The sequence below is a fragment of the Dromaius novaehollandiae genome, chromosome 31 (genome assembly GCF_036370855.1).
Source record: "Dromaius novaehollandiae isolate bDroNov1 chromosome 31, bDroNov1.hap1, whole genome shotgun sequence".
Taxonomy (NCBI): domain Eukaryota; kingdom Metazoa; phylum Chordata; class Aves; order Casuariiformes; family Dromaiidae; genus Dromaius; species Dromaius novaehollandiae.
In genome coordinates, this window is record NC_088129.1 from 655,351 (window position 1) to 682,221 (window position 26,871).

The 26,871-nt window shown below is 58.4% G+C and overlaps 1 protein-coding gene and 1 long non-coding RNA gene across 2 annotated transcripts; both read left to right on the plus strand.

The window, feature by feature from the left end:
• The first annotated feature begins 2,228 nt into the window (after positions 1-2,228).
• LOC135324114 (uncharacterized) lies at positions 2,229-3,839 on the plus strand. Its single transcript, XR_010385470.1, has 3 exons — positions 2,229-2,280; positions 2,681-2,712; positions 3,044-3,839. It is a non-coding gene; the product is annotated as an uncharacterized LOC135324114 (long non-coding RNA).
• A 4,196-nt stretch (positions 3,840-8,035) lies between these two features.
• LOC135324086 (uncharacterized) lies at positions 8,036-11,965 on the plus strand. The gene is made up of 9 exons (XM_064499540.1): positions 8,036-8,066; positions 8,178-8,216; positions 8,505-8,798; positions 9,168-9,203; positions 9,668-9,748; positions 10,086-10,110; positions 10,354-10,403; positions 10,804-10,835; positions 11,167-11,965. Exons 1-9 carry the CDS (start codon positions 8,036-8,038, stop codon positions 11,227-11,229), a joined length of 651 nt encoding a protein of 216 aa, XP_064355610.1. The 3' UTR covers positions 11,230-11,965.
• The last annotated feature ends 14,906 nt before the right edge of the window (positions 11,966-26,871 follow it).

The following is a 26,871-nucleotide window of genomic DNA, read 5'->3' on the forward strand; positions in this document are numbered from 1 at the left end:
GGAATGGCTCCAGATTTGCCCTCAACTCCTGCTTGTGCCTTGCAGCACTGCGTGCCGGCTGCCAGGAGCTCTGCACGGTGTCAGGTCAGTGCCCGTCCGTCCTCCTGCCCTGGGTCTCCCTGGGCCCCTCGGCATGTCCAGCCCTTGCCTTTCCGTCCACACCTGGGTGCTTTGTGGCTGTGGGGTGAAGCCTGCAAAGCTTGGGCCACAGAGTCCCTCCCCGTCCCCACGCATGCCGAGGGAGAGCTTTGCCCTGGTGTTGCTGTTGTGCTGCGGGGACCCCAGGGAGGTGGCGCAGGCCCCCCACCCCCAAGCTGCATGCTCTGGCAGCCAGGAGACATGGTGCATGCCTCTGCCTGCTCCCCCTCCCAGGTTCTCTGCCTGCCCCCAAAATCTTCCTGAGCCCCTCAGCTGCCCAGCCGGGGGACTCAGTGTTGCTCCAGTGCCTTGTAAACTCCAAGCTGCCTGTGGTCCGTGTCGTCTTCGGTCGGGATGGGAAGGCGCTGAAGTCCCAGCGGGGCTTGCACGACCAGCTCATCTACGAGCACGTCCACTGGGTGTCCAACAGCAGCTCTGCCAATTACTCGTGCAAGTACGAGAGCCGGGATGAACAGCACCACATGACCGAGTCGCTGCTGAGCCGTGCTGAGCAGCTGCACATCAAGGGTAAGGAGCATAGTGGGGAAAATTCAGAGGTGCTTGAGTGAATCCACAATTTTAGCAAAAGTAAAGAAGTAAAAAGAAATCTTTTGGGTGGAGTGGGGATGGGAGGAGAAATGGGAGCAGCTCCTGTGGTGTTTGGGACCCTAGAGCTGCTCCCCATGCACCCCAAGGTCTGGAGCCTTGCTCTCTTCCCAGCAGCATCCCTGAGACCAACCCCGTCCATAGCGGGCTCTGCAGTCTCCTCCTGCATCCCACCCCCAAATGTCTGTGTGAGGTTCCCTGGGGCTGGGCAGAGCCTTCCTGGCTCTGGGTCATGGGGGGAAGAGCAGAGCCCTGGTCCCATGTTGGCTGTGTCCTGTGTTTGTTGCCTAGGTGTTGACTCCGGGGGGAACGTGCTGCCTTCCCCAGGTGGGTGATTTTAATGTCCTTTCCTCCCATGCGCTGTGGCGCTGCAGAGTTTGGGGGTCAGGGTGTGGAGATGCGGGCGCACAAGGGTGCTGGGAGCAGGGCTGAGAGCACCCAGCAGGGCTCGGGGTCATGCTGAGCTTCTCTTTCTCTTTGCACCCCGAGCATTGCATGGGTGTGCTGGGGCTCTGCTCCAGACACTGCCCCATGGCACATTTCCAGACCTCTCCCAATTACTTGCTCCAGACTGGCTGGTGCTACGGCCAGACCTCCCTGCTCATGGCTACCGCTCCCTCCATACCTGTCCCAAACGGGATGCCCTGTGTTTGCTCCGAGCGTGGCGGATGTGATTGGATCGGCAAGAAATGCCGGAGGGACTGCTGCTCCCTCATGTTCTTTTCCCACCTGTTGTGGAAGAAAGCAGGGCTTGCTTTGGAGACTTGGGCTTGCAAATTGTCTCTCTTTCAGGTGTTGAGCTCGTACTGCCCCTGGGCATTGCCGTGTCCTGTGTGCTGCTTGTGGCTGTGCTTGTTCTCCTGGGGAGAAAAAGTGATGCAGCGCTCTGGGGTTTCTCTTGGGAATGGGGGCAGAGTGCCTCCCTCCATCGCTGGTCCCCTGGACCTGAACCCTTGTGCCGAGCAAGACGCAAGCAGCACTTGTGTGCCTTGTCAAGCAGCATGGGCTCTGAAGGCTGCTTGTGTCTTCCTTGAGCAGAGCTGGCCTCTGCCCCCTCTCCCCACACCACATTGGCTTTTTCTGTCTCTCCAGGAAGTACCCACTTATCTAACGACAACCTCCTTCCTTCCTTCCTTCCTTCCTTCCTTCCTTCCTTCCTTCCTTCCCCCCCTCCTTTCTTTTCTTTCTTTTCTTTCTTTGTTTTTGGAATGTTTCCAGCAGTGTCTGCCCTCCGGACTCAGAGGTAGGTGCCTGCATGGAGATCTTTGGGGTGCTTGGGGGGATGCCCAGACGCCCAGAGGCCTGTGTGTGTGCTGGACAAGCCTTGCGAGGGCTGAATGTAGAGTTTGGGAGGCAGTTGTGGAAGTGTGAGTGTTTGTGTGTGTGTGGTGGTTGTGGTGGGGTGTGAACCATGTCTTGCTGTTTCTGTATTGAGGGGGTGGGTTGGTTTGAGTGCATCCCCAGTGCTTTCTGTGCTGCGTTGCAGGAAGCAGGGTGAGAGCAGAGCTGGGGACCCTCCCGAAGAGGATCTGCACTGTAAGAGCGCTGGGGCCTTGCAGGGGAGCTGGGGCAGTGGTGATCTGGGGATGCGCAGGCAAAGGGGAAGAGGGCTGGGAGTGCCATGGTGCTGTGGGGCAAGGCGAGGAGGGGTGCTCTTGAGGGAGCTGCCTGGGGAAGCCATTGCACACAGGACTGTTGCAAGGAGAGATGCTGAGCTGAGAAAGAGCCATGCAGAAACGCCTGGTCAGAGGGTTTGCAGCAAAGCTTGCTTTTGCCCCAGGCCCTCTTCCTGGCAGGGCTGGCTGCTCGGTGCAGGCCCGCGTGCCAAATGGGGAGCTCGGTGGGACACTTTGAGGCCTGGGCCCTTGGGCAAGGGTGTGAGGAGGTGGCTTGGCCCTGGAGCCCTGCTGATGCTGAGGCCTCTTTGTGTCCCCAGACGCCTCGGTGACTGCAAGGGGACGTCCCCAGGTGAGTCTCAGATGACGCTGACCCAAAGAGCTGGGTGCTGCTGGGCTGGGTCTGAGCTGCTGCCCAGACCTGCAGCCTGAGGTGCAATTCCTGCATTGCCAGGAACGCTGCCAGCAGGGCCGAGGAGAGGTGATGGGCTCTGAGGGTGGCTTGGGAAATCTGCTGGCAAGGCCCATTGCCTTGAGAGCAAAGTCTCCCTCCTTCCCATCCTGGGGGTCCACGAATCCCTGTGGGCTTTCTCCCCACAAACGCCCATGCCTCCGCACTGCTGGGAGCAGCTCCTTGGAGGCTTTCAGTCTCTTGAGCAGTAAAGTTGCTGCTGCCATTGCAGCCCCTGAGAGAACATGTCACAACGTACGCCAGCATCGTGCCGCCGAGGGAGCCACCTTGCTAGCTCGCCGGGACCATGCCGTGGCACGGGGGAGCAGCACGGCGAGGAAGGGCTGCGCCCTGTCACTCTGCAAGACCCAAAGCTCAGTGCATGCTGGTGGCAGCTGGTTCCCAACAGCACCTGGGGCGCCGAGCTGGCTCTGCTTTGCGCTTCTTGGGTCTCTGCCCAGGTTTGCTGCAGGAAGGAAGCTCTTCTTCACCTTCACCTTGTACCTGGTGTGGGGTCTTCAGTGGGAGTGTGCACCGCTGCTAACGGTGCAGGTTTTTTCATGCTCCAAATGCTGAAGACCCTGGAAGCCTTCTGCGCCTGCCAGGTTGTCCTTTCAGGTGCTCCGCTTAGAGCTCAGATGCTGCCATGCAAGGCGGCTGCACCACAGCACGTCCTGAAGGAGACCTTTTCCACCTGGCAACCTCCTGGTGCCCCTTTGTGGGGGCCTGCAAGGATTCCCAGCTGCTTTTCCTCTCTTCCTACCCTCTCCATACTGGGGATGCCAGCAAAGCCTCTGGCAGGCTGCTGCTGCTGAGGAGCTCAACCAGGAGAAGTGAAAAAGAGGGTTGATGCCTTCAGTGTCTTGGGACCTCAACGCTTGCTTTTCTGCATGATGCTTTCTGAAGACCGTGTGCATAGGACATACAGATTTCGTGTGTCCCCCAATGTGCTGGCACGAAGTTGCCTCCATGCACCTTGCAGTGCTGCAGCCGTGTGAGCACAGCTTTGAGTGTGGTGTGCAATAAATGTGTCTGAGTGGGGTTTTTAGTGCCTTCTCTTGTTCCTCTTTCTTCTCTAAGCGAGTGCAGAAGCCCCCAGGAGGGACGATGCCTTTGGACAGGAGAGAAATGGGGAATCTCCTGAGGAACTGCTTGGCAGTAACACAGCAGAGAAACAGCTCCCGTCTCCGGCAAGGGACAAATTAAAGGCTGCCACCCGCTTGCAGAGTAGAGCCTTTGGGAGAGGAGAGCTGCAAAAGTCTGGCTTGCTCTAGCAGTGGCCCTTGCATGCTCCCCAGATGGGATCCTTGTGGGACATCGTCCTATCATCCCCCAGTGATCTGGCTGAGGGGGACCCAGGACCACCTGTGGGTGGCTGCCAGCATCTCCCATTAAAGCAACCCAGAAAGCATATGTGGCCCCTGCAAAGCCCTCAGACAGAGTGCGGGAATGCAGCCGATGCTAACACCCCTCCCGAGCAGAGCCAGCACCTCCCTTGGAGACCTCGTGTCCTGCACAGCCCTGACTCTCTGCAGGGTCTCAGCTTTGCAGAGCAGAGGTGGCGGATGGCTCTGCTTTCCCGGAGAGGTGGCACCATGCCCTGGCTGTGCACAGGCATCCTTTCACTGCTGATGGCCCTGGCGCACACTGCCAGCACCAGAGCCCCACGTGCATCTTGAGTGGGACAGGTCTCCAAGCCAAATCACCAAAACCACTTGTGCAACAGCCCTTGTTGAACCCCCGATTCTCTGCAGGGTTCCTCAGGAGTGCTCCTGCCTGCTGACGGCCTCGAGGCCAAAACAGCAAGGCTGTGGCCAGGGGAGGAGGGAGGCAGGAAGCAGGAAGTGGTGAGGAAGGGGACAGAGGAGGGGATGGAGCACAGCCAGGCGCGGCTGGATTGCCCATGGGATGCTGCATGCTAAGCGGCAGGCGGGAGGGTGAGTCCAGAGAGCTAGAGGAGAGGCTGAGGTTGTGCTGGCCATGTGTGCAGCAGGAAGCAACCCCAGCAAGATGGGCATCAGAGAGCAAAGGACACGAAGCTAGAAAAGCCCTGAGGCCTGATGGTGCCCATTGCCAGCACCAGGAACGTGTGCTGTTGGTCTCCTTGCATGTGTGGAGCTTGGAGCCCACTGCTACTGCCTTGAGAAGAGGCAAACAGAGAGGAAGTGTGGGGCCAGTCTGTGTGGCTGACCAAAGAGAGCCCAGGGAGAGCCTTGCCAAAAGAGCACTGCACAAGCACGGCCAAAAGGGCACAGGGCGAGCACTGAAAAAAAGCCCTGAAGAGTACTGTCGATCTACCACACCAACCTACCTCTCCTCACCAGGTAGTCCTTGGTGCCAGTGTCACCGAGGTCGAGGGCTTAGTGTGAGACCCTGTGGGAAATTCATGAGGACTAGACTCGTACAGGATTGTGGGCATTCTTTTGGCATAAGTGATAGCCCAGAGACTCCTGAATTCGTTAGGAAGAGACCCGTACAAGCTTGTGGGCATTCTTTGGGCATAAGTGATAGCCCAGAGACTCCTGAATTCATTAGGAAGAGACCCGTACAAGCTTGTGGGCATTCTTTTGTCATAAGTGATAGCCCAGAGACTCAACAGGTTGGCCTCCTGAAGGAGGCTGTGCAAACGGAGAACATCATCCGTATGCAGAGCCATGTGCATGGCCATGGGGCGAAAAATCCTGGCAGAAAACCCCTTGGCATGAGGGGACAGAAGGCTGCCCTGCAGGCCCTGGGGACATCGCCATCTCCATGACCAGAGGATCCGGAAGTCAGGAGGACAGAGCCCTGACGACGGCCACCGTGAGGAATGACAAAGAGAGCTGTCCCTGTTGAAGGGGCAGCCAAGACCTGGCATGACTGGACTGCGGACCAGGTGCTTTTAGCCGCTGCATGGGGCATCATGCGCGCTGGCATCCTGGCGTTGCGCAGGACAGGGTGGGAGGTTTCCACCTGCACCAATGTCCCTTGGATGGAGGGAGACAGCACCAGCAAGTACTCTGTCCACACCCACTTGGCGGAGGTGCCACCCTCAATGGCGTGCACTGTGGCCTAGGAGGGAAAGCACATGGCTGCCTGCATGCCCTTCCCTGCCCAGCTGACCCAGGACTTTGGGGATGGCGAGTTGCACCACACGGCTGGGATGGGGCTCAGTGAGAGGCAGGAGGTGATGGCTGTGAGGGCTGGCAGGAAGCAGTGCTGGCCCATCCCCAACGCCCTGCCAGGCCAGGCAGAGGATGCGCTGTCAGTGCCTGCAGAGACAAGAAAAGCATCTCCTGCAGCATTGCCTGTGGTCAGGAGCATGCTCTTGGCAGCCCAAGAGCCAGCATCTTGCAAGAGGAGGGCTTCTGTGCATGCTTGGCCTTTGGCTCTCTCTGCAAGAACCTTTGCCAAGCGTCTGTCTCCACAATGGCACAGTGTCCTCCTTGCAGAGGCCTCTCTGCCCCGGGGTAGGAGGAACACCATTCCCACAACTGGTGCCCGGGAGCTGTTTTCCCTTCTCCCCCTTGCAGATTGTGAAAAATGTTTGCAAATCAGAGGGAAGAAAATCAGCTCCTGCAGCCATGCTGCTAGACTCAGAGCCTCCTTTCATCCTTCGGGTTCCAAATGCCTTGGCTTCCCAGAGATTCCTGTTGAATAGCGATGGCCAGTTTGTCACTCGTTTTCCTAAGGAGTCAGTTGTGAGGGCCCTGCATATAATGCTCCATCTTGGCCTAGGTCACACTGTGCCCCTTCTGTGGGTGAGGGCACTGACAAATGACTGGGTGGGTTGCAAAGATCAAGCCTTGAATGCATGACAAACCTCCAAGGTCCTTGGGTAGACAACCTCACCGTGACCTCAAGTCTTGCAGGACTCTCAGAAATGTAGCACAGTCTGCTGTGAGAAGCTGCCTCTGATGAACACAAACGCACAACGCAGGGCGTGTTGGCCACCTCTCCCTACCCGTTGCACTCTCCTCCATGCTAAGCCCAAGAGTTTTGGCCTGTTCCTCTGAGAACAGTGCCAAAGCGCAGACCAAGAGCAATCCCAAGGTCAGGCCTGCTGCATTGGGTTTTGGCACTCTTTGCACCAGCCCTGTTGTTCTCTGCACAAGTTTGGCGAGCTCCCAAGAAACGAGCATGGCAGCTGCTTCTTGCAAAGTCTCGCAGGCTCCCCAGCTTGTCTGCAACCTCGCTGGCCTCTGGGCTTTGAGGATGGGTTTTAGTTTCCTGTCTGTGCTCTTGTGGCTCTGGACGTTGCAGTACGGGGTCTGTGCTGGGGCAGTGCTGGTGAGCTTTTCTGCGTGTGCTGGTCTGTTTCTCCTGGGTGGACAGAGGGCCTCTCTTGTACTCTGCTGCATTTTGTTGAGGCCTGTGGCTTCCCCTTGTGTTTCCTCATGTTTCCTGCTGTGCTCTTCTAAGCAAGGTTTAAAGTGTCCCCCCACATCTTGCCACGCCTCTCCTGCAGCCCCAGAGGTGGGGACCGCCTGAGAGCATCGTAGCCTGGCCTTGAGTGTATTTGCCTCGCTCAAGTGTGCAAGGCAGCCCAAGAGCACGCTGCCCTCCTTGGTGCTCCCTAAGGCTTTAGAGCCCTGCCAAGGTTAGAGGGGCTTTGGATTTGCTCATATCCCCACCAGTGTTGGCACCAGGCTGCACTGCCCCACACATCCTGCATGGCAGGGGGCAGCTTGCAGCAGGAGGATGCCAGCTTGTGCAGGGCACTGCTGGACTGCACAGGGGTTTTCCTCCAAGCTTGCTGTTAGCTGGGCAGCCTGTGGGGAGCTTTGTTGGGCTTTTAGGCACTAAAGCATGAAGATGTGGTGTGTGGGAGGCAGAAGCATATCTGGGAAAGGCAAGGAGCAAATTCTCTTTCTCTGGGAAGCGTCTTTGGTCTTGCAGAGGCATGCTGCAGGCCTTTGTGCATGCCTGGCTGAGGTTGCAAGGCTTTGTCCCCACTGAAGACCCTGTTTGATGTGGGAGGCTGGTCTCATTTCCCCTCCCTGTCCACTAGCACCCACCAATTTTCCACTCACGCTTGTGACGTGCCGCTGAGCTCAGGCCGCCACCCGAAATAGCAATGCTGCGGTCCGGAAACGGATGCGACAGTGCAGTGCACCAAGGGGAGTGGGGCTGACAGTGGGAGAGTGCCGTGCCCATTGCGTGGCGTGCATCTTCGCAGGCCAGAGGAGCAATACCCCTGAGGCTGCCGAGGGTGGAGTGCGGTGCCTGAAGAGGAGCACCCAGCATGAGCCCAACGCTGGGCATCCTGCTCCTCGGTGAGTCCTCGTCCTGGCTCTGCAAGACCGTGGAAGGCAGCCAGGAGCCTGCTCCCCATTTTGGGGGGAATGGCTCCAGATTTGCCCTCAACTCCTTCTTGTGCCTTGCAGCACTGCGTGCCGGCTGCCAGGAGCTCTGCACGGTGTCAGGTCAGTGCCCCTCCGTCCTCCTGCCCTGGGTCTCCCTGGGCCCCTCGGCATGTCCAGCCCTTGCCTTTCCGTGCACGCCTGGGTGCTTTGTGGCTGTGGGGTGAAGCCTGCAAAGCTTGGGCCACAGAGTCCCTCCCCGTCCCCACGCATGCCGAGGGAGAGCTTTGCCCTGGTGTTGCTGTTGTGCTGCGGGGACCCCAGGGAGGTGGCGCAGGCCCCCCACCCCCAAGCTGCATGCTCTGGCAGCCAGGAGACATGGTGCATGCCTCTGCCTGCTCCCCCTCCCAGGTTCTCTGCCTGCCCCCAAAATCTTCCTGAGCCCCTCAGCTGCCCAGCCGGGGGACTCAGTGTTGCTCCAGTGCCTTGTAAACTCCAAGCTGCCTGTGGTCCGTGTCGTCTTCTGCCGGGATGGGAAGGTGCTGGCATCCCAGCGGAGCTTGCGCGACCAGCTCATCTACGAGCACGTCCACTGGGTGTCCAACAGCAGCTCCGTGAATTACTCGTGCAAGTACGAGAGCCGGGATGAACAGCACCACATGACCGGGTCGCTGCTGAGCCGTGCTGAGCAGCTGCACATCAAGGGTAAGGAGCATAGTGGGGAAAATTCAGAGGTGCTCGAGTGAATCCACAATTTTAGCAAAAGTAAAGAAGTAAAAAGAAATCTTTTGGGTGGAGTGGGGATGGGAGGAGAAATGGGAGCAGCTCCTGTGGTGTTTGGGACCCTAGAGCTGCTCCCCATGCACCCCAAGGTCTGGAGCCTTGCTCTCTTCCCAGCAGCATCCCTGAGACCAACCCCGTCCATAGCGGGCTCTGCAGTCTCCTCCTGCATCCCACCCCCAAACGTCTCTGTGAGGTTCCCTGGGGCTGGGCAGAGCCTTCCTGGCTCTGGGTCATGGGGGGAAGAGCAGAGCCCTGGTCCCATGTTGGCTGTGTCCTGTGTTTGTTGCCTAGGTGTTGACTCCGGGGGGAACGTGCTGCCTTTCCCAGGTGGGTGATTTTAATGTCCTTTCCTCCCATGCGCTGTGGCGCTGCAGAGTTTGGGGGTCAGGGTGTGGAGATGCGGGCGCACACGGGTGCTGGGAGCAGGGCTGAGAGCACCCAGCAGGGCTCGGGGTCATGCTGAGCTTCTCTTTCTCTTTGCACCCCGAGCATTGCATGGGTGTGCTGGGGCTCTGCTCCAGACACTGCCCCATGGCACATTCCCAGACCTCTCCCAATTACTTGCTCCAGACTGGCTGGTGCTACGGCCAGACCTCCCTGCTCATGGCTACCGCTCCCTCCATACCTGTCCCAAACGGGATGCCCTGTGTTTGCTCCGAGCGTGGCGGATGTGATTGGATCGGCAAGAAATGCTAGAGGGACTGCTGCTCCCTCATGTTCTTTTCCCACCTGTTGTGGAAGAAAGCAGGGCTTGCTTTGGAGACTTGGGCTTGCAATTGTCTCTCTTTCAGGCGTTGAGCTCGTACTGCCCCTGGGCATTGCCGTGTCCTGTGTGCTGCTTGTGACTGCGCTTGTTCTCCTGGGGAGAGAAGGTGATGCAGCGCTCTGGGGTTTCTCTTGGGAATGGGGGCAGAGCGCCTCCCTCCATCGCTGGTCCCCTGGACCTGAACCCTTGTGCTGAGCAAGACGCAAGCAGCACTTGTGTGCCTTGTCAAGCAGCATGGGCTCTGAAGGCTGCTTGTGTCTTCCTTGAGCAGAGCTGGCCTCTGCCCCCTCTCCCCACACCACATTGGCTTTTTCTGTCTCTCCAGGAAGTACCCACTTATCTAATGACAACCTCCTTCCTTCCTTCCTTCCTTCCTTCCTTCCTTCCTTCCCCCCCTCCTTTCTTTTCTTTCTTTTCTTTCTTTGTTTTTGGAATGTTTCCAGCAGTGTCTGCCCTCCGGACTCAGAGGTAGGTGCCTGCATGGAGATCTTTGGGGTGCTTGGGGGGATGCCCAGACGCCCAGAGGCCTGTGTGTGTGCTGGACAAGCCTTGCGAGGGCTGAATGTAGAGTTTGGGAGGCAGTTGTGGAAGTGTGAGTGTTTGTGTGTGTGTGGTGGTTGTGGTGGGGTGTGAACCATGTCTTGCTGTTTCTGTATTGAGGGGGTGGGTTGGTTTGAGTGCATCCCCAGTGCTTTCTGTGCTGCGTTGCAGGAAGCAGGGTGAGAGCAGAGCTGGGGACCCTCCCGAAGAGGATCTGCACTGTAAGAGCGCTGGGGCCTTGCAGGGGAGCTGGGGCAGTGGTGATCTGGGGATGCGCAGGCAAAGGGGAAGAGGGCTGGGAGTGCCATGGTGCTGTGGGGCAAGGCGAGGAGGGGTGCTCTTGAGGGAGCTGCCTGGGGAAGCCATTGCACACAGGACTGTTGCAAGGAGAGATGCTGAGCTGAGAAAGAGCCATGCAGAAACGCCTGGTCAGAGGGTTTGCAGCAAAGCTTGCTTTTGCCCCAGGCCCTCTTCCTGGCAGGGCTGGCTGCTCGGTGCAGGCCCGCGTGCCAAATGGGGAGCTCGGTGGGACACTTTGAGGCCTGGGCCCTTGGGCAAGGGTGTGAGGAGGTGGCTTGGCCCTGGAGCCCTGCTGATGCTGAGGCCTCTTTGTGTCCCCAGACGCCTCGGTGACTGCAAGGGGACGTCCCCAGGTGAGTCTCAGATGACGCTGACCCAAAGAGCTGGGTGCTGCTGGGCTGGGTCTGAGCTGCTGCCCAGACCTGCAGCCTGAGGTGCAATTCCTGCATTGCCAAGAACGCTGCCAGCAGGGCCGAGGAGAGGTGATGGGCTCTGAGGGTGGCTTGGGAAATCTGCTGGCAAGGCCCATTGCCTTGAGAGCAAAGTCTCCCTCCTTCCCATCCTGGGGGTCCACGAACCCCCGTGGGCTTTCTCCCCACAAACGCCCATGCCTCCGCGCTGCTGGGAGCAGCTCCTTGGAGGCTTTCAGTCTCTTGAGCAGTAAAGTTGCTGCTGCCATTGCAGCCCCTGAGAGAACATGTCACAACGTACGCCAGCATCGTGCCGCCGAGGGAGCCACCTTGCTAGCTCGCCGGGACCATGCCGTGGCACGGGGGAGCAGCACGGCGAGGAAGGGCTGCGCCCTGTCACTCTGCAAGACCCAAAGCTCAGTGCATGCTGGTGGCAGCTGGTTCCCAACAGCACCTGGGGCGCCGAGCTGGCTCTGCTTTGCGCTTCTTGGGTCTCTGCCCAGGTTTGCTGCAGGAAGGAAGCTCTTCTTCACCTTCACCTTGTACCTGGTGTGGGGTCTTCAGTGGGAGTGTGCACCGCTGCTAACGGTGCAGGTTTTTTCATGCTCCAAATGCTGAAGACCCTGGAAGCCTTCTGCGCCTGCCAGGTTGTCCTTTCAGGTGCTCCGCTTAGAGCTCAGATGCTGCCATGCAAGGCGGCTGCACCACAGCACGTCCTGAAGGAGACCTTTTCCACCTGGCAACCTCCTGGTGCCCCTTTGTGGGGGCCTGCAAGGATTCCCAGCTGCTTTTCCTCTCTTCCTACCCTCTCCATACTGGGGATGCCAGCAAAGCCTCTGGCAGGCTGCTGCTGCTGAGGAGCTCAACCAGGAGAAGTGAAAAAGAGGGTTGATGCCTTCAGTGTCTTGGGACCTCAACGCTTGCTTTTCTGCATGATGCTTTCTGAAGACCGTGTGCATAGGACATACAGATTTCGTGTGTCCCCCAATGTGCTGGCACGAAGTTGCCTCCATGCACCTTGCAGTGCTGCAGCCGTGTGAGCACAGCTTTGAGTGTGGTGTGCAATAAATGTGTCTGAGTGGGGGTTTTAGTGCCTTCTCTTGTTCCTCTTTCTTCTCTAAGCGAGTGCAGAAGCCCCCAGGAGGGACGATGCCTTTGTACAGGAGAGAAATGGGGAAGCTCCTGAGGAACTGCTTGGCAGTAACACAGCAGAGAAACAGCTCCTGTCTCTGGCAAGGGACAAATTAAAGGCTGCCACCGGCTTGCAGAGTAGAGCCTCTGGGAGAGGAGAGCTGCAAAAGTCTGGCTTGCTCTAGCAGTGGCCCTTTCATGCTCCCCAGATGGGATCCTTGTGGGAAATCGTCCTATCATCCCCCAGTGATCTGGCTGAGGGGGACCCAGGACTACCTGTGGGTGGCTGCCAGCATCTCCCATTAAAGCAACCCGGAGGGCATATGTGCCCCCGGCAAAGCCCTCAGACAGAGTGCGGGAATGCCGCCGATGCTAACACCCCTCCCGAGCAGAGCCAGCACCTCCCTTGGAGACCTCGTGTCCTGCACAGCCCTGACTCTCTGCAGGGTCTCAGCTTTGCAGAGCAGAGGTGGCGGATGGCTCTGCTTTCCCGGAGAGGTGGCACCATGCCCCGGCTGTGCACAGGCATCCTTTCACTGCTGATGGTCCTGGCGCACACTGCCAGCACTGGAGACCCAACTGCGTCTTGAGTGGGACAGGTCTCCAAGCCAAATCACCAAAACCACTTGTGCAACAGCCCTTGTTGAACCCCCGATTCTCTGCAGGGTTCCTCAGGAGTGCTCCTGCCTGCTGATGGCCTCGAGGCCGAAACAGCAAGGCTGTGGCCAGGGGAGGAGGGAGGCAGGAAGCAGGAAGTGGTGAGGAAGGGGACAGAGGAGGGGATGGAGCACAGCCAGGCGCGGCTGGATTGCCCATGGGATGCTGCATGCTAAGCGGCAGGCGGGAGGGTGAGTCCAGAGAGCTAGAGGAGAGGCTGAGGTTGTGCTGGCAATGTGTGCAGCAGGAAGCAACCCCAGCAAGATGGGCATCAGAGAGCAAAGGACACGAAGCTAGAAAAGCCCTGAGGCCTGATGGTGCCCATTGCCAGCACCAGGAACGTGTGCTGTTGGTCTCCTTGCATGTGTGGAGCTTGGAGCCCACTGCTACTGCCTTGAGAAGAGGCAAACAGAGAGGAAGTGTGGGGCCAGTCTGTGTGGCTGACCAAAGAGAGCCCAGGGAGAGCCTTGCCAAAAGAGCACTGAACGAGTCCGGCCAACAAGGCACAGGGCGAGCACTGAAAAAAAGCCCTGAAGAGCACTGCAGATCCACCACACCAGCCTACCTATCCTCACCAGGTAGTCCTTAGTGCCAGTGTCACCGAGGTCGAGGGCTTAGTGTGAGACCCTGTGGGAAATTCATGAGGACTAGACTCGTACAGGATTGTGGGCATTCTTTTGGCATAAGTGGTAGCCCAGAGACTCCTGAATTCGTTAGGAAGAGACCCGTACAAGTTGTGGGCATTCTTTGGGCATAAGTGGTAGCCCAGAGACTCCTGAATTCGTTAGGAAGAGACCCGTACAAGCTTGTGGGCATTCTTTTGTCATAAGTGATAGCCCAGAGACTCAACAGGTTGGCCTCCTGAAGGAGGCTGTGCAAAAGGAGAACATCATCCGTATGCAGAGCCATGTGCATGGCCATGGGGCGAAAAATCCTGGCAGAAAATCCCTTGGCATGAGGGGACAGAAGGCTGCCCTGCAGGCCCTGGGGACATCACCATCTCCATGACCAGAGGATCCGGAAGTCAGGAGGACAGAGCCCTGACGATGGCCACCGTGAGGAATGACAAAGAGAGCTGTCCCTGTTGAAGGCGCAGCGAAGACCTGGCATGACTAGAGGAGGGACCAGGTGCTTTTAGCTGCTACGTGGGGCATCATGCGCGCTGGCATCCTGGCGTTGCGCAGGACAGGGTGGGAGGTTTCCACCTGCATCAGTGTCCCTTGGATGGAGGGAGCCAGCACCAGCAAGTACTCTGTCCATACCCACTTGTTGCAGGTGCCACCCTCAATGGCGTGCACTGTGGCCTAGGAGGGACAGCGCATGGCTGCCTGCATGCCCTTCCCTGCCCAGCTGACCCGGGACTTTGGGGATGGCGAGCTGCACCACACGGCTGGGATGGGGCTCAGTGAGAGGCAGGAGGTGATGGCTGTGAGGGCTGGCAGGAAGCAGTGCTGGCCCATCCCCAACGCCCTGCCAGGCCAGGCAGAGGATGCGCTGTCAGCACCTGCAGAGACAAGAAAAGCATCTCCTGCAGCATTGCCTGTGGTCAGGAGCATGCTCTTGGCAGCCCAAGAGCCAGCATCTTGCAAGAGGAGGGCTTCTGTGCATGCTTGGCCTTTGGCTCTCTCTGCAAGAACCTTTGCCAAGCGTCTGCCTCCACAATGGCACCGTGTCCTCCTTGGAGAGGCCTCTCTGCCCCAGGGTAGGAGGAACACCATTCCCACAACTGGTGCCCGGGAGCTGTTTTCCCTTCTCCCCCTTGCAGATTGTGAAAAGTGTTTGCAAATCAGAGGGAAGAAAATCAGCTCCTGCAGCCATGCTGCTAGACTCAGAGCCTCCTTTCATCCTTCGGGTTCCAAATGCATTGGCTTCCCAGCGATTCCTGGTGAATAGCGATGGCCAGTTTGTCACTCGTTTTCCTAAGGAGTCAGTCGTGAGGGCCCTGCATATAATGCTCCATCTTGGCCTAGGTCACACTGTGCCCCTTCTGTGGGTGAGGGCACTGACAAATGACTGGGTGGGTTGCAAAGACCAAGCCTTGAATGCATGACAAACCTCCAAGGTCCTTGGGTAGACAACCTCACCGTGACCTCAAGTCTTGCAGGACTCTCAGAAATGTAGCACAGTCTGCTGTGAGGAGCTGCCTGTGGTCAACATGAATGCACAACACAGGGCGTGTTGGCCACCTCTCCCTACCCGTTGCACTCTCCTCCATGCTAAGCCCAAGAGTTTTGGCCTGTTCCTCTGAGGACAGTGCCAAAGCGCAGACCAAGAGCAATCCCAAGGTCAGGCCTGCTGCATTGTGCACTCTTTGCACCAGCCCTGTTGTTCTCTGCACGAGTTTGGCGAGCTCCCAAGAAACGAGCATGGCAGCTGCTTCTTGCAAAGTCTCACAGGCTCCCCAGCTTGTCTGCAACCTCGCTGGCCTCTGGGCTTTGAGGAGGGGTTTTAGGTTCCTGTCTGTGCTCTTGTGGCTCTGGACGTTGCAGTACGGGGTCTGTGCTGGGGCAGTGCTGGTGAGCTTTTCTGCGTGTGCTGGTCTGTTTCTCCTGGGTGGACAGAGGGCCTCTCTTGTACCCGGCTGCATTTTGTTGAGGCCTGGGTGCTGCTGGGCTGGGTCTGTGCTGCTGCCCAGACCTGCAGCCTGAGGTGCAATGCCTGCATTGCCAAGAACGCTGCCAGCAGGGCCGAGGAGAGGTGATGGGCTCTGAGGGTGGCTTGGGATATCTGCTGGCAAGGCCCATTGCCTTGAGAGCAAAGTCTCCCTCCTTCCCATCCTGGGGCTCCACCTCCATGCACATGGCTCTGCACACGGATGATGTTCTCCGTTTGCACAGCCTCCTTCAGGAGGCCAACCTGTCGAGTCTCTGGGCTATCACTTATGCCCAAAGAATGCCCACAAACTTGTACGGGTCTCTTTCTAACGAATTCAGGAGTCTCTGGGCTATCACTTATGCCAAAAGAATGCCCACAATCCTGTACGAGTCTAGTCCTCATGAATTTCCCACAGGGTCTCACACTAAGCCCTCGACCTCGGTGACGCTGGCACCAAGGACTACCTGGTGAGGAGAGGTAGGTTGGTGTGGTAGATCTGCAGTGCTCTTCAGGGCTTTTTTTCAGTGCTCGCCCTGTGCCCTTTTGGCCGTGCTTGTGCAGTGCTCTTTTGGCAAGGCTCTCCCTGGGCTCTCTTTGGTCAGCCACACAGACTGGCCCCACACTTCCTCTCCGTTTGCCTCTTCTCAAGGCAGTAGCAGTGGGCTCCAAGCTCCACACATGCAAGGAGACCAACAGCACGCGTTCCTGGTGCTGGCAATGGGCACCATCAGGCCTCAGGGCTTTTCCAGCTCTGTGTCCTTTGCTCTCTGATGCCCATCTTGCTGGGGTCGCTTCCTGCTGCACACATTGCCAGCACAACCTCAGCCTCTCCTCTAGCTCTCTGGACTCACCCTCCCGCCTGCCGCTTAGCATGCAGCATCCCATGGGCAATCCAGCCCCGCCTGGCTGTGCTCCATCCCCTCCTCTGTCCCCTTCCTCACCACTTCCTCTTTCCTGCCTCACTCCTCCCCTGGCCACAGCCTTGCTGTTTTGGCCTCGAGGCCGTCAGCAGGCAGGAGCACTCCTGAGGAACCCTGCAGAGAATCGGGGGTTCAACAAGGGCCGTTGCACAAGTGGTTTTGGAGATTGGGCTTGGAGACCTGTCCCACTCAAGACGCAGGTGGGACTCTGGTGCTGGCAGTGTGCGCCAGGGCCATCAGCAGTGAAAGGATGCCTGTGCACAGCCAGGGCATGGTGCCACCTCTCCGGGAAAGCAGAGCCATCCGCCACCTCTGCTCTGCAAAGCTGAGACCCTGCAGAGAGTCAGGGCTGTGCAGGACACGAGGTCTCCAAGGGAGGTGCTGGCTCTGCTCGGGAGGGGTGTTAGCATCGGCGGCATTCCCGCACTCTGTCTGAGGGCTTTGCAGGGGCCGCATATGCTTTCCGGGTTGCTTTAATGGGAGATGCTGGCAGCCACCCACAGGTGGTCCTGGGTCCCCCTCAGCCAGATCACTGGGGGATGATAGGACGATGTCCCACAAGGATCCCATCTGGGGAGCATGCAAGGGCCACTGCTAGAGCAAGCCAGACTTTTGCAGCTCTCCTCTCCCAGAGGCTCTACTCTGCAGGCGGGCGGGAGCCTTTAATTTGTCCCTTGCCGGAGACGGGAGCTGTTTCTCTGCTGTGTTACTGCCAAGCAGTTCCTCAGGAGATTCCCCATTTCTCTCCTGTCCAAAGGCATCGTCCCTCCTGGGGGCTTCTGCACTCGCTTAGAGAAGAAAGAGGAGCAAGAGAAGGCACTAAAAACCCCACTCAGACACATTTATTGCACACCACACTCAAAGCTGTGCTCACACAGCTGCAGCACTGCAAGGTGCATGGAGGCAACTTCGTGCCAGCACACTGGGGGACACACGAAATCTGTCTTTCCTATGCACCCTGCCTTCAGAAAGACCCCAGCAGCCAGCACGGTGAGAGCAGAGAGCTGAGAGCTGTGGGGGGTCCTTGCAAAACTGGGAGCAGGGCCAAGAGGAGAAAATCAGAAAAAGCACAGCTCGGAGCTGATGGATTCCTCCATCAGCAAAGCATCATGCAGAGAAGCAGGCGCTGAGGTCCCAAGACACTAAAGGCATCAGCCCTCTTTTTCACTTCTTCTCGTTGAGCTCCTCAGCAGCAGCAGCCTGCCAGAGACTTTGCTGGCACCCCCAGCATGGAGGGGGCAGGAAGAGAGGAAAAGCAGCTGGGAATCCTTGCAGGCCCCCACAAAGGGGCACCAGGAGGTTGCCAGGTGGAAAAGGTCTCCTTCAGGACGTGCTGTGGTGCAGCCGCCTTGCATGGCAGCATCTGAGCTCTAAGCGGAGCACCTGAAAGGACAACCTGGCAGGTGCAGAAGGCTTCCAGGGTCTTCAGCATTTGGAGCATGAAAAAACCTGCACCGTTAGCAGCGGTGCACACTCCCACTGAAGACCCCACACCAGGTACAAGGTGAAGGTGAAGAAGAGCTTCCTTCCTGCAGCAAACCTGGGCAGAGACCCAAGAAGCGCAAAGCAGAGCCAGCTCGGCACCCCAGGTGCTGTTGGGAACCAGCTGCCACCAGCATGCACTGAGCTTTGGGTCTTGCAGAGTGACAGGACGCAGCCCTTCCTCGCCGTGCTGCTCCCCCATGCCACGGCATGGTCCCGGCGAGCTAGCAAGGTGGCTCCCTCGGCGGCACGATGCTGGCGTACGTTGTGACATGTTCTCTCAGGGGCTGCAATGGCAGCAGCAACTTTACTGCTCAAGAGACTGAAAGCCTCCAAGGAGCTGCTCCCAGCAGCGCGGAGGCATGGGCGTTTGTGGGGAGAAAGCCCACGGGGGTTCGTGGACCCCCAGGATGGGAAGGAGGGAGACTTTGCTCTCAAGGCAATGGGCCTTGCCAGCAGATTTCCCAAGCCACCCTCAGAGCCCATCACCTCTCCTCGGCCCTGCTGGCAGCGTTCTCGGCAATGCAGGAATTGCACCTCAGGCTGCAGATCTGGGCAGCAGCTCAGACCCAGCCCAGCAGCACCCAGCTCTTTGGGTCAGCGTCATCTGAGACTCACCTGGGGACGTCCCCTTGCAGTCACCGCGGCGTCTGGGGACACAAAGAGGCCTCAGCATCAGCAGGGCTCCAGGGCCAAGCCACCTCCTCACACCCTTGCCCAAGGGCCCAGGCCTCAAAGTGTCCCACCGAGCTCCCCATTTGCCATGCGGGCCTGCACCCGAGCAGCCAGTCCTGCCAGGAAGAGGGCCTGGGGCAAAAGCAAGCTTTGCTGCAAACCCTCTCACCAAGCGTTTTTGCATGGCTCTTTCTCAGCTCAGCACCTCTCCTTGCAACAGTCCTGTGTGCAATGGCTTCCCCAGGCAGCTCCCTCAAGAGCACCCCTCCTCGCCTTGCCCCACAGCACCATGGCACTCCCAGCCCTCTTCCCCTTTGCCTGCGCATCCCCAGATCACCACTGCCCCAGCTCCCCTGCAAGGGCCCCAGCGCGCTTACAGTGCAGATCCTCTTCGGGAGGGTCCCCAGCTCTGCTCTCACCCTGCTTCCTGCAACGCAGCACAGAAAGCACTGGGGATGCACTCAAACCAACCCACCCCCTCAATACAGAGGCAGCAAGACATGGTTTGCACCCCAACACCACACCCACACACACCGCTGTTTCCAAAACTGGCTCCCCACCTCCACATTCAGCCCTCGCAAGGCTTGTCCAGCACACACACAGGCCTCTGGGCATCTGGGCATCCCCCCAAGCACCCCAAAGATCTCCATGCAGGCACCTACCTCTGAGTCCGGAGGGCAGACACTGCTGGAAACATTCAAAAAATAGAAGAAAGAAAAGAAAGAAAAGAAAGGAGGGGGGGAAGGAAGGAAGGAAGGAAGGAAGGAAGGAAGGAGGTTGTCGTTAGATAAGTGGGTACTTCCTGGAGAGACAGAAAAAGCCAATGTGGCGTGGGGAGAGGGGGCAGAGGCCAGCTCTGCTCAAGGAAGACACAAGCAGCCTTCAGAGCCCATGCTGCTTGACAAGGCACACAAGTGCTGCTTGCGTCTTGCTTGGCACAAGGGTTCAGGTCCAGGGGACCAGCGATGGAGGGAGGCGCTCTGCCCCCATTCCCAAGAGAAACCCCAGAGCGCTGCGTCACCTTTTCTCCCCAGGAGAACTCCAAGCACAATCACAAGCAGCACACAGGGCACGGCAATGCCCAGGGGCAGTACGAGCTCAACACCTGAAAGAGAGACGATTTGCAACTCCCAAGTCTCCAAAGCAAGCCCTGCTTTCTTCCACAACAGGTGGGAAAAGACATCAGGGAGCAGCAGTCCCTCTAGCATTTCTTGCTGATCCAATCACATCCGCCACGCTCGGAGCAAACACAGGGCGTCCCGTTTGGGACAGGTATGGAGGGAGTGGTAGCCATGAGCAGGGAGGTCTGGCCGTAGCACCAGCCAGTCTGGAGCAAGTAATTGGGAGAGGTCTGGAAATGTGCCATGGGGCAGTGTCTGGAGCAGAGCCCCAGCACACCCATGCAATGCTCGGGGTGCAAAGAGAAAGAGAAGCTCAGCATGACCCCGAGCCCTGCTGGGTGCTCTCAGCCCTGCTCCCAGCACCCGTGTGCGCCCGCATCTCCACACCCTGACCCCCAAACTCTGCAGCGCCACAGCGCATGGGAGGAAAGGACATTAAAATCACCCACCTGGGGAAGGCAGCACGTTCCCCCCGGAGTCAACACCTAGGCAACAAACACAGGACACAGCCAACATGGGACCAGGGCTCTGCTCTTCCCCCCATGACCCAGAGCCAGGAAGGCTCTGCCCAGCCCCAGGGAACCTCACACAGACGTTTGGGGGTGGGATGCAGGAGGAGACTGCAGAGCCCGCTATGGACGGGGTTGGTCTCAGGGATGCTGCTGGGAAGAGAGCAAGGCTCCAGACCTTGGGGTGCATGGAGAGCAGCTCTAGGGTCCCCAAACACCACAGCAGCTACACTGCTTCCTACACCCACCCACAAATAACCCCCAATATTCTTTTACATTTCTTTCTTTTCTTTCTTGTTTTTTTGTTAGGTCTTGCATTCCCTCAAATTCCCCTGCATTTTACCCACCATCCTCCTTACCCTTGATGTCCAGCTGCTCCGCATGGCTCAGCTGCGACCACTTCACCTGGTTCTCTTCATCCCGGCTCTCGTACTTGCACGAGTAATTCACGGAGCTGCTGTTGGACACCCGGCTAACATACTTGTAGTTGAGCTGGGCCTTAGAACCCCATTGAGACTTCAGCGCCTTCCCATCCCGACAGAAGATGACACGGACCACAGGCAGCTTGGAGTCAACGAGGCACTGGAGCAACACTGAGTCCCCCGGCTGGGCAGCTGAGGGGCTCAGGATCATTTTGGGGGCAGGCAGAGAACCTGGGAGGGGGAGCAGGCAGCGGCATGCACCATGTCTCCTGGCTGCCAGAGCATGCAGCTTGGGGGTGGGGGGCCTGCGCCACCTCCCTGGGGTCCCCGCAGCACAACAGCAACACCAGGGCAAAGCTCTCCCTCGGCATGCGTGGGGACGGGGAGGGACTCCGTGGCCCAAGCTTTGCAGGCTTCACCCCACAGCCACAAAGCACCCAGGTGTGGACGGAAAGGCAAGGGCTGGACATGCCGAGGGGCCCAGGGAGACCCAGGGCAGGAGGACGGAGGGGCACTGACCTGACACCGTGCAGAGCTCCTGGCAGCCGGCACGCAGTGCTGCAAGGCACAAGAAGGAGTTGAGGGCAAATCTGGAGCCATTCCCCCCAAAATGGGGAGCAGGCTCCTGGCTGCCTTCCGCGGTCTTGCAGAGCCAGGACGAGGACTCACCGAGGAGCAGGATGACCAGCGCTGGGCTCATGCTGGGTGCTCCTCTTCAGGCACCGCACTCCACCCTCGGCAGCCTCAGGGGTATTGCTCCTCTGGCCTGCGAAGATGCACGCCACGCAATGGGCACGGCACTCTGCCGCTGTCAGCCCCACTCCCCTTGGTGCACTGCACTGTCGCGTCCGTTTCCGGACCGCAGCATTGCTATCTCAGGTGGCGGCCTGAGCTCAGAGGCACGTCACAAGCATGAGTGGAAAACTGGTGGGTGCTAGTGGACAGGGAGGGGAAATGAGACCAGCCTCCCACATCAAACAGGGTCTTCAGTGGGGACAAAGCCTTGCAACCTCAGCCAGGCATGCACAAAGGCCTGCAGCATGCCTCTGCAAGACCAAAGACGCTTCCCAGAGAAAGAGAATTTGCTCCTTGCCTTTCCCAGATATGCTTCTGGGCCTCCCACACACCACATCTTCATGCTTTAGTGCCTAAAAGACTCACAAAGATCACCACAGGCTGCCCAGCTAACAGCAAGCTTGGAGGAAAACCCCTGTGCAGTCCAGCAGTGCCCTGCACAAGCTGGCATCCTCCTGCTGCAAGCTGCCCCCTGCCATGCAGGATGTGTGGGGCAGTGCAGCCTGGTGGCAACACTGGTGGGGATATGAGCAAATCCAAAGCCCCTCTAACCTTGGCAGGGCTCTAAAGCCTTAGGGAGCACCAAGGAGGGCAGCGTGCTCTTGGGCTGCCTTGCACACCTGAGCGAGGCAAATACACTCAAGGCCAGGCTACGATGCTCTCAGGCGGTCCCCACCTCTGGGGCTGCAGGAGAGGCATGGCGAGATGTGGGGGGACATTTTAAATCTTGCTTAGAAGAGCACAGCAGGAAACACGAGGAAACACAAGGGGAAACCACAGGCCTCAACAAAATGCAGCAGAGTACAAGAGAGGCCCTCTGTCCACCCAGGAGAAACAGACCAGCACACGCAGAAAAGCTCACCAGCACTGCCCCAGCACAGACCCCGTACTGCAACGTCCAGAGCCACAAGAGCACAGACAGGAACCTAAAACCCCTCCTCCCACCTCCCTTGGAGACCTCGTGTCCTGCACAGCCCTGACTCTCTGCAGGGTCTCAGCTTTGCAGAGCAGAGGTGGTGGATGGCTCTGCGCTCCCGGAGAGGTGGCACCATGCCCTGGCTGTGCACAGGCATCTTTTCACTGCTGATGGTCCTGGGGCACACTGCCAGCACCGGAGACCCACCTGCGTCTTGAGTGGGACAGGTCTCCAAGCCCAATCTCCAAAACCACTTGTGCAACAGCCCTTGTTGAACCCCCGATTCTCTGCAGGGTTCCTCAGGAGTGCTCCTGCCTGCTGACGGCCTCAAGGCCGAAACAGCAAGGCTGTGGCCAGGGGAGGAGTGAGGCAGGAAGCAGGAAGTGGTGAGGAAGGGGACAGAGGAGGGGATGGAGCACAGCCAGGCGCGGCTGGATTGCCCATGGGATGCTGCATGCTAAGCGGCAGGCGGGAGGGTGAGTCCAGAGAGCTAGAGGAGAGGCTGAGGTTGTGCTGGCCATGTGTGCAGCAGGAAGCAACCCCAGCAAGATGGGCATCAGAGAGCAAAGGACACGAAGCTAGAAAAGCCCTGAGGCCTGATGGTGCCCATTGCCAGCACCAGGAACGTGTGCTGTTGGTCTCCTTGCATGTGTGGAGCTTGGAGCCCACTGCTACTGCCTTGAGAAGAGGCAAACAGAGAGGAAGTGTGGGGCCAGTCTGTGTGGCTGACCAAAGAGAGCCCAGGGAGAGCCTTGCCAAAAGAGCACTGCACAAGCACGGCCAAAAGGGCACAGGGCGAGCACTGAAAAAAAGCCCTGAAGAGTACTGTCGATCTACCACACCAACCTACCTCTCCTCACCAGGTAGTCCTTGGTGCCAGTGTCACCGAGGTCGAGGGCTTAGTGTGAGACCCTGTGGGAAATTCATGAGGACTAGACTCGTACAGGATTGTGGGCATTCTTTTGGCATAAGTGATAGCCCAGAGACTCCTGAATTCGTTAGGAAGAGACCCGTACAAGCTTGTGGGCATTCTTTGGGCATAAGTGATAGCCCAGAGACTCCTGAATTCATTAGGAAGAGACCCGTACAAGCTTGTGGGCATTCTTTTGTCATAAGTGATAGCCCAGAGACTCAACAGGTTGGCCTCCTGAAGGAGGCTGTGCGAACGGAGAACATCATCCGTATGCAGAGCCATGTGCATGGCCATGGGGCGAAAAATCCTGGCAGAAAACCCCTTGGCATGAGGGGACAGAAGGCTGCCCTGCAGGCCCTGGGGACATCACCATCTCCATGACCAGAGGATCCGGAAGTCAGGAGGACAGAGCCCTGACGATGGCCACCGTGAGGAATGACAAAGAGAGCTGTCCCTGTTGAAGGGGCAGCCAAGACCTGGCATGACTGGACTGCGGACCAGGTGCTTTTAGCCGCTGCATGGGGCATCATGCGCGCTGGCATCCTGGCGTTGCGCAGGACAGGGTGGGAGGTTTCCACCTGCACCAATGTCCCTTGGATGGAGGGAGACAGCACCAGCAAGTACTCTGTCCACACCCACTTGGCGGAGGTGCCACCCTCAATGGCGTGCACTGTGGCCTAGGAGGGACAGCGCATGGCTGCCTGCATGCCCTTCCCTGCCCAGCTGACCCGGGACTTTGGGGATGGCGAGCTGCACCACACGGCTGGGATGGGGCTCAGTGAGAGGCAGGAGGTGATGGCTGTGAGGGCTGGCAGGAAGCAGGGCTGGCCCATCCCCAACGCCCTGCCAGGCCAGGCAGAGGATGCGCTGTCAGTGCCTGCAGAGACAAGAAAAGCATCTCCTGCAGCATTGCCTGTGGTCAGGAGCATGCTCTTGGCAGCCCAAGAGCCAGCATCTTGCAAGAGGAGGGCTTCTGTGCATGCTTGGCCTTTGGCTCTCTCTGCAAGAACCTTTGCCAAGCGTCTGTCTCCACAATGGCACCGTGTCCTCCTTGGAGAGGCCTCTCTGCCCCAGGGTAGGAGGAACACCATTCCCACAACTGGTGCCCGGGAGCTGTTTTCCCTTCTCCCCCTTGCAGATTGTGAAAAATGTTTGCAAATCAGAGGGAAGAAAATCAGCTCCTGCAGCCATGCTGCTAGACTCAGAGCCTCCTTTCATCCTTCGGGTTCCAAATGCCTTGGCTTCCCAGAGATTCCTTTTGAGTAGCGATGGCCAGTTCATCACTTGTCTTCCTAAGGAGTCAGTCGTGACAACGAGTCACGAGTCAGTCAGGCCCTGCATATAATGCTCCATCTTGGCCTAGGTCACACTGTGCCCCTTCTGTGGGTGAGGGCACTGACAAATGACTGGGTGGGTTGCAAAGATCAAGCCTTGAATGCATGACAAACCTCCAAGGTCCTTGGGTAGACAACCTCACTGTGATCTCAAGTCTTGCAGGACTCTCAGAAATGTAGCACAGTCTGCTGTGAGGAGCTGCCTGTGGTCAACATGAATGCACAACACAGGGTGTGTTGGCCACCTCTCCCTACCCGTTGCACTCTCCTCCATGCTAAGCCCAAGAGTTTTGGCCTGTTCCTCTGAGGACAGTGCCAAAGCGCAGACCAAGAGCAATCCCAAGGTCAGGCCTGCTGCATTGGGTTTTGGCACTCTTTGCACCAGCCCTGCTGTTCTCTGCACGAGTTTGGCGAGCTCCCAAGAAACGAGCATGGCAGCTGCTTCTTGCAAAGTCTCACAGGCTGCCCGCGTTGCCTGCAACCCCGCCGGCCTCTGGGCTTTGAGGATGGGTTTTAGGTTCCTGTCTGTGCTCTTGTGGCTCTGGATGTTGCAGTACGGGGTCTGTGCTGGGGCAGTGCTGGTGAGCTTTTCTGCATGTGCTGGTCTGTTTCTCCTGGGTGGACAGAGGGCCTCTCTTGTACTCTGCTGCATTTTGTTGAGGCCTGTGGCTTCCCCTTGTGTTTCCTCATGTTTCCTGCTGTGCTCTTCTAAGCAAGGTTTAAAGTGTCCCCCCACATCTTGCCACGCCTCTCCTGCAGCCCCAGAGGTGGGGACCGCCTGAGAGCATCGTAGCCTGGCCTTGGGGGTATTTGCCTCGCTCAAGTGTGCAAGGCAGCCCAAGAGCACGCTGCCCTCCTTGGTGCTCCCTAAGGCTTTAGAGCCCTGCCAAGGTTAGAGGGGCTTTGGATTTGCTCATATCCCCACCAGTGTTGCCACCAGGCTGCACTGCCCCACACATCCTGCATGGCAGGGGGCAGCTTGCAGCAGGAGGATGCCAGCTTGTGCAGGGCACTGCTGGACTGCACGGGGGTTTTCCTCCAAGCTTGCTGTTAGCTGGGCAGCCTGTGGGGAGCTTTGTGGGGCTTTTAGGCACTAAAGCATGAAGATGTGGTGTGTGGGAGGCAGAAGCATATCTGGGAAAGGCAAGGAGCAACTTCTCTTTCTCTGGAAAGCGTCTTTGGTCTTGCAGAGGCATGCTGCAGGCCTTTGTGCATGCGTGGCTGAGGTTGCAAGGCTTTGTCCCCACTGAAGACCCTGTTTGATGTGGGAGGCTGGTCTCATTTCCCCTCCCTGTCCACTAGCACCCACCAATTTTCCACTCACGCTTGTGACGTGCCGCTGAGCTCAGGCCGCCACCCGAAATAGCAATGCTGCGGTCCGGAAACGGATGCGACAGTGCAGTGCACCAAGGGGAGTGGGGCTGACAGCGGCAGAGTGCCGTGCCCATTGCGTGGCGTGCATCTTCGCAGGCCAGAGGAGCAATACCCCTGAGGCTGCCGAGGGTGGAGTGCGGTGCCTGAAGAGGAGCACCCAGCATGAGCCCAACGCTGGGCATCCTGCTCCTCGGTGAGTCCTCGTCCTGGCTTTGCAAGACCGTGGAAGGCAGCCAGGAGCCTGCTCCCCATTTTGGGGGGAATTGCTCCAGATTTGCCCTCAACTCCTTCTTGTGCCTTGCAGCACTGCGTGCCGGCTGCCAGGAGCTCTGCACGGTGTCAGGTCAGTGCCCCTCCGTCCTCCTGCCCTGGGTCTCCCTGGGCCCCTCGGCATGTCCAGCCCTTGCCTTTCCGTGCATGCCTGGGTGCTTTGTGGCTGTGGGGTGAAGCCTGCAAAGCTTGGGCCACAGAGTCCCTCCCCGTCCCCACGCATGCCGAGGGAGAGCTTTGCCCTGGTGTTGCTGTTGTGCTGCGGGGACCCCAGGGAGGTGGCGCAGGCCCCCCACCCCCAAGCTGCATGCTCTGGCAGCCAGGAGACATGGTGCATGCCTCTGCCTGCTCCCCCTCCCAGGTTCTCTGCCTGCCCCCAAAATGATCCTGAGCCCCGCAGCTGCCCAGCCGGGGGACTCAGTGCTGCTCCAGTGCCTTGTAAACTCCAAGCTGCCTGTGGTCCGTGTCGTCTTCTGCCGGGATGGGAAGGTGCTGGCATCCCAGTGGAGCTTGCACGACCAGCTCATCTACGAGCACATCCATTGGGTGTCCAACAGCAGCTCCGTGAATTACTCGTGCAAGTACGAGAGCCGGGATGAACAGCACCACATGACCGAGTCGCTGCTGAGCCGTGCTGAGCAGCTGCACATCAAGGGTAAGGAGCATAGTGGGGAAAATTCAGAGGTGCTTGAGTGAATCCACAATTTTAGCAAAAGTAAAGAAGTAAAAAGAAATCTTTTGGGTGGAGTGGGGATGGGAGGAGAAATGGGAGCAGCTCCTGTGGTGTTTGGGACCCTAGAGCTGCTCCCCATGCACCCCAAGGTCTGGAGCCTTGCTCTCTTCCCAGCAGCATCCCTGAGACCAA